At 28.1% G+C, this 5,477-nt stretch overlaps 3 protein-coding genes across 3 annotated transcripts in view; 1 reads left to right on the forward strand and 2 right to left on the reverse strand.

The window, feature by feature from the left end:
* Positions 1–2,182, reverse strand: part of LOC108570673 (pre-mRNA-splicing factor SYF1) — a 3,684-nt gene extending 1,502 nt beyond the window's left edge. The window contains exons 1-8 of the mRNA XM_017932565.1: positions 2,069–2,182; positions 1,828–1,976; positions 1,435–1,756; positions 1,059–1,358; positions 834–975; positions 600–751; positions 298–518; positions 49–211 (exon numbers count right to left, since the gene is read on the reverse strand). Of these exons, the coding sequence (XP_017788054.1) occupies positions 49–211; positions 298–518; positions 600–751; positions 834–975; positions 1,059–1,358; positions 1,435–1,756; positions 1,828–1,976; positions 2,069–2,110 (1,491 nt within the window). The 5' untranslated portion in view covers positions 2,111–2,182. The remainder of the gene's footprint in view (positions 1–48; positions 212–297; positions 519–599; positions 752–833; positions 976–1,058; positions 1,359–1,434; positions 1,757–1,827; positions 1,977–2,068) is intronic.
* Positions 2,183–2,575: 393 nt separating this feature from the next.
* Positions 2,576–3,751, forward strand: LOC108570747 (programmed cell death protein 10). The gene is made up of 5 exons (XM_017932651.1): positions 2,576–2,802; positions 2,939–3,116; positions 3,202–3,334; positions 3,420–3,584; positions 3,667–3,751. Exons 1-5 carry the CDS (start codon positions 2,731–2,733, stop codon positions 3,749–3,751), a joined length of 633 nt encoding a protein of 210 aa, XP_017788140.1. The 5' UTR covers positions 2,576–2,730.
* Positions 3,752–4,280: 529 nt separating this feature from the next.
* On the reverse strand, positions 4,281–5,205 carry LOC108570760 (actin-related protein 2/3 complex subunit 5). The gene is made up of 3 exons (XM_017932664.1): positions 4,999–5,205; positions 4,854–4,925; positions 4,281–4,520 (listed from the first exon to the last, which is right to left on the reverse strand). Exons 1-3 carry the CDS (start codon positions 5,173–5,175, stop codon positions 4,281–4,283), a joined length of 489 nt encoding a protein of 162 aa, XP_017788153.1. The 5' UTR covers positions 5,176–5,205.
* Positions 5,206–5,477: the final 272 nt, after the last annotated feature.

A 5,477-nucleotide genomic window follows, 5' to 3' on the forward strand; every position in this document is an offset into this window, starting at 1 on the left:
TACATTCTAAGGATTTTGCAAATAAAATTATATTCTTATAAAATATACCTTAAATGTGCCAAAGCTTTCCTCCAAATCAGCATACATAGACCAAACTTTCAAGGATTTATACAATCTCATTTGAACCGTTTCTGTCTCATCGTGATATGCCACTTTGCGGAATGGCATAGCAGTAGCGCGATGCATAAGTTTTAATGCTTCTTTATAATTTCTACATAAACGAAATTATCATGTTAGATATACAATATTAATATATTTAAATGTTAATACACCTTAAAAAACAAGAAGATATAATACCCATCTCTAATTTCCATTTCTGCCCACTCACACCATACAGAAGCAAGGTCGTCAACTTTAGTATACGGAACATGAGTTGCTTTCTCAAAAACTACTCGAGCATCTGCTATCTGACCATTTTCTTCGTAAAATTTACCAAATTCAACCCATAAGGTATGCAATTTACCTACTGCTAAATGTGGTTGCACGGTTTGCACTGCTTCCGTATATGTATTAATGATCTATAAAGAAAAATTAACAATTACAGTAGTAAAATTATCAAACTATTCTTAATTTTTAAATAAAGTAAAAATTTATTATACTTCGTGTGGTTGTCCTTCATAAAGTCTAACTCTTTTATGCCATTCTTGTACATTATGAGGATTTTGCCTAAGTAGTACAGAATTCAATAATAATAAACGTCTTTCCATTAAGTGTTCAAATCGCGCTAATCTCAATTCTAAATCTATATCATCTGTACATATAATTACAAAAGATAAGATATTAGAAATTTTATCAAATAAAAAATTATATTGTATATACATATGTACCCATACCATCTTCAGTAGGATTCTTTGCAGCTTCTTCCATACGTCTACTAAGACTAAGTTCTTCAAATTGTGCATAGGCATCAAAAACTTGGGTAAAATCTCTAACAGTAGTCACTGTTTGTATTGCTTCTTCATAAATATCTCTTGCCTGTTAAAAGCAAAAATATGGAAATTATATAACTTTCAAACTTGATAAATTGTCTTTTAATAGAAAAAAAAATTGATTAGTACCCTTTCAAATAAACCACTACGAACATAGTAGTCTGCCAAAGAGTTCCACAAAGGACCTAACTGATCAGTATAACGTCTCAAACCACCTCTAATGATAGCATCTACATTAAGAGATTTTATTTTAGAAGGATTCTTTGATATCAAATCACATAATTCATTCCATAATTGATGATTAGATTTTCCATGCTTTGATACAAAATCATCTTGATTAACAATCTGTGCAAGTTTTACAGCTGCTTCATCAAGTCTTCCAATTGATATCAGGTACTCTATATATTCTTCTGTATCTTCTGGAGCTAGCTAGAAATAAACTATAGATTATCAAATACAAATAAATAAAGGAATTAATAAATTAAATTGTAATATTTCATCCTACCTTAAGATATCTTCTAAACACTCTGACAGCAGTTTCATATACATTGTGTTTTTTCAAAAATTCTATATATAATGGCCATATACGATGATGCTGTGTGATAGGAAGAGCCCTAAGTGCTCTATCAAAAACTTGACGAGTACGTGTAATGTAACATTGTTCAGTCATTAATGTACAATAATCCATCCAAATTCTAGGCATTTTATGCATAAAAACTAAAGCACGTTCAAATGCATTATTCACATCTTCATAAAGAGGATCTGTTATGCATCTTCCTTTTAACTGGCTGACACGTTGACGTAAGTAATTATACCATAGTTTGTAACTAATAAAAAGAAAGACTTGAATATTTTATAGGAAATGTATCTAAAAAAAAAAAAAAGACAGGAATCTTACCTCCCCGGAAGTTCTTTTAACGCTCGTTCGTATACAATATTTAAATTATTACTTTTTGTACTTTTTAAATGATCTATATAACGTTGCCAATGCTTCACAGAGTAAGGATTTCTTAAAATTTCTTCTTCATACGGTAAATCTTCCTCATTCTATTTAATAAAATAGCGATAACGAGAGTATATACAAACAAAAATAATACTATACAAATTAAATTGAGGTTATCCACGACGAATATACTTACAAAAACGTATAAGTTTCCTTCAGGATCTTTGCGTTCCAACATTATTGAAAATTTCAATAATTTTATACGATATATTTAAGTCAATTATGTCAATAAAGTAGCAGCATTCCGTATTTGTAATTGAATATTAATTGTAATAGGTTACTCTCCACTATTTTGATACAATTCGTCTCATTTGCGTTGTGTCAAGGCGCTATTTCATTTATCGTTCGTAAGTTGGAAATCTGTACTTGAATCTAATAGGGAATATATTTATTTATTATTCAAGGTAGTAGGAACGCTATACTGTAAAGTATATAATGTAAATAATAAATTATTCAATATATATAAAATACCCTTTCTTTCATAATTTGAAAATAAGCAGTTTTTAATTGTTCTAATGTTAAAACTGGTAAAAAATTGTACAATATTATTTAGTTAAGGAAAATTTAGGATAAAAATTTTCACCTGAAAATCAAGTTGTACAACCTGTGTACCTCATTTTGGAATAAAACACTAAGCGTGACAGCTGTCATATTAAGAATATGATTGAAATAAATATATTTTAATGGAAACAATTCGATCAATGCTTACGCTGGCCAATTGAAAAAGCAACTAGCTACATTTAGCTTGTTACGGATTAATTATATTGGAATTGTATTTATAAATAAACGTTGTAAAGGATGACAATGGGCGATGAGACTCCAGTTACATCACTGGTTCTTCCTGTCATCTTAAGACCAATATTAATGAAGGTATTGAAAATCCTTTTCATCTATTTATCATAGTAATTCTTTAGAATAGATTATTGGAACAGTAAATAAATTTTGAAATATATTCTCCTTTTATATTAAATTCTATTTATTTAATTATTAATCCATTATTATATAGTTAGAAAGACAAAATGTATTGGCTGCACAAACGTTACGTACAGCTCTTTGGAAAGCTGAAAATTCTCATCCAGGAATTACACATGATTTAATTCTTGGCATAATACGACGAGCAGAACTTAATCTTGATATGAATGAAAGTGTTCTCAGATTGCAAGGAGCAGCTTCTGATTATGATGGTATAATCACATTATGATTTTGTACAATCTGAACAATTATTGTTACAAATATGTTTAAGTTTTTGTTTTGCTTTATGTGTTATAGTTGTTGAATATAGATCAGCAAGATCTGAGGATGCTTTTCAAGAATTAAATCGCAAATCAGCTTCATTGAAAAGAATACTTAGTAGAATTCCTGATGAAATAACTGATCGTAAAACATTTCTTGAAACAATCAAGTATGTTTTTACTTATGTAGCATAGTGAAGTTAAAATTCTCTGTTATTTAATTCACATAATGTATTTTTGATATACTTGTTTTAGAGAAATTGCAAGTGCAATAAAAAAACTTTTAGATGCAGTGAATGAAGTTACTGCATTCATACGTGGTTCTGCTGGAAAGCAGGCTTTAGATCAAAGGAAAAGGGAATTTGTTAAATATAGTAAAAGGTTTAGCAATACATTAAAAGAGTATTTTAAAGAAGGGCAGTATGTATCATTAAGTTTGTCTTTCTCCCAATTTATTATATTTATTTTAAAAACATAACTGTTTTTCTCAATCTTGTTATAGAGCAAATGCAGTATTTGTGAGTGCACTATATTTAATACATCAAACAAATATGATAATGCTCACAGTAAAAAACAAATGTGAGTAATGAATACTCAATAGAATATCTCCATAATAATGGAACTACTCTGAACTATTATAAAATTTATAATCTAATTTTATTCATTTTGTTATATATTTGATAATAGGATTTAAATGTCATTTAATATGAAGTATATATAGTATCATTATTTTATATGTACCAAATTGTTATAAAATTATTATGCATAGATGAATATATAGATACATGATACATAAAATTCTAATAAAAAATATAAATGTTACTTCTATTGGATTATGATATTGTTTTGTATACAAAATAAAAAATTCTACCTTTAACATAAAACAAGCAAAATGTGTCAAAGATAATAAAGACCTAAAATGAGAAAGACTTTTCTCCAAATGTATAAGAAATAAAAATTACTTTATTGATAACAAATGTACACAAATGTGTTATATTTCCCATATGGAATCTACATCCTCTATCTACATCCTCATTGCATGAACAATGACAATGAGTAACAGTAAGGATTAATGATAATTATTGTATTGAACATCATTGGAAAATGTACAAATTTTCAAGCACGTTTGCTATCTGCAAATGCTCGTACAATACTGCCAACACCGCTGATATTGTATACTTTTTCATGCCAGGTTAATAAATGACTACTGCTACCTTCTGTTGGAATTTCAAATCCCCGATAGATATATTTCATTACAACATCCAATAAGTCCCGATCTAATTGTGCTAAGCAATCATCTATTTGAGTAGATTTTATACTTAAAAGAACCTTTAGGGTTAAATTCCGTGCGTTATCCTGTAATAAATAATGATTAATTACACAAAATCATATACACACATGTTACATAAAGTAAAAACCAAATTTCTTTTTTTTTAAGTACTACTTATTCTTATTTTATTAAATACTATACTATAAAACGCATTTACTATATAGAACACATAATTCAAAGAAGTTATAACACATTATATATGCTATACATTTTATACCACATGTATCAAAGTATACTTTAAAGTGCTAAACAATATTTATTTATAAATATGAATAAAACATTTGATTGTGCAATACACTAAAAATATTAAAATAACGATTTCATAAAATAGTAGTTAAAGGGCGTGATACTAAGGTTACCTTTACTTGTTGATTTTTACAGCCAAGTGGTGCAGATCTTAACACTGAGATTAAAGCATCAGCATTCTTACCCTTAAGTACATATTAAGGAAAATACGATAAAATGTAATAAAAATTATTGTAATGTTATTATATATCGACAAACGTCATGGAAAGGATATTGGCTAAGAAGTGTCAAAATTTCATTTTCATCTGGACCAGTAGGTCCTCCTATTCCACCATCAGCATCTTCTTCTCTAAAATTATTGTCACTATACTGATCAACATCGATTTTTCGAAATGTAGATGCTGACGAATCTTTTTTGCCATCGTTTCTTGACATTTTGATTTCGTGCTTGACGTTTTACAACGATCACACCCGGCTTATCAACTAACGCTATGAAATGAATCTTCATTGGTCTTCAAATATATAGTGTATATAGTGTGTCGTTCATTCAAATTGACATCAAAGAATACATAATGTTATTATAAAGATTTTTTTAAATTATCGTGTATAGTTTTCAGAATAAAAGTACTTCCTCGGGTATATGTGAACCATTGTTATAAATGGAAAATTATAAAACATAAATATATACTAGATTATGTATGTAAAAAAATGTCACCAATCAAAAACATGAAATATTT

This window comes from Habropoda laboriosa, unplaced genomic scaffold, assembly GCF_001263275.1.
Source record: "Habropoda laboriosa isolate 0110345459 unplaced genomic scaffold, ASM126327v1 scaffold87, whole genome shotgun sequence".
NCBI classification, from domain to species: Eukaryota; Metazoa; Arthropoda; class Insecta; order Hymenoptera; family Apidae; genus Habropoda; species Habropoda laboriosa.

What these genes read in the sequence shown, in the direction of transcription:
- LOC108570747 (XM_017932651.1), top strand. Translation starts at nt 2,731, where the DNA reads ATGACAATGGGCGATGAGACTCCAGTTACATCACTGGTTCTTCCTGTC. An exon ending in TAAGACCAATATTAATGAAG is followed by an intron (nt 2,803 to 2,938) that starts GTATTGAAAATC and finishes ATTATTATATAG; the next exon opens with TTAGAAAGACAAAATGTATT. An exon ending in ACATTTCTTGAAACAATCAA is followed by an intron (nt 3,335 to 3,419) that starts GTATGTTTTTAC and finishes TACTTGTTTTAG; the next exon opens with AGAAATTGCAAGTGCAATAA.
- LOC108570760 (XM_017932664.1), bottom strand. Translation starts at nt 5,175, where the DNA reads ATGTCAAGAAACGATGGCAAAAAAGATTCGTCAGCATCTACATTTCGA. An exon ending in GCCAATATCCTTTCCATGAC is followed by an intron (nt 4,926 to 4,998) that starts GTTTGTCGATAT and finishes TATGTACTTAAG; the next exon opens with GGTAAGAATGCTGATGCTTT. An exon ending in GTAAAAATCAACAAGTAAAG is followed by an intron (nt 4,521 to 4,853) that starts GTAACCTTAGTA and finishes TATTTATTACAG; the next exon opens with GATAACGCACGGAATTTAAC.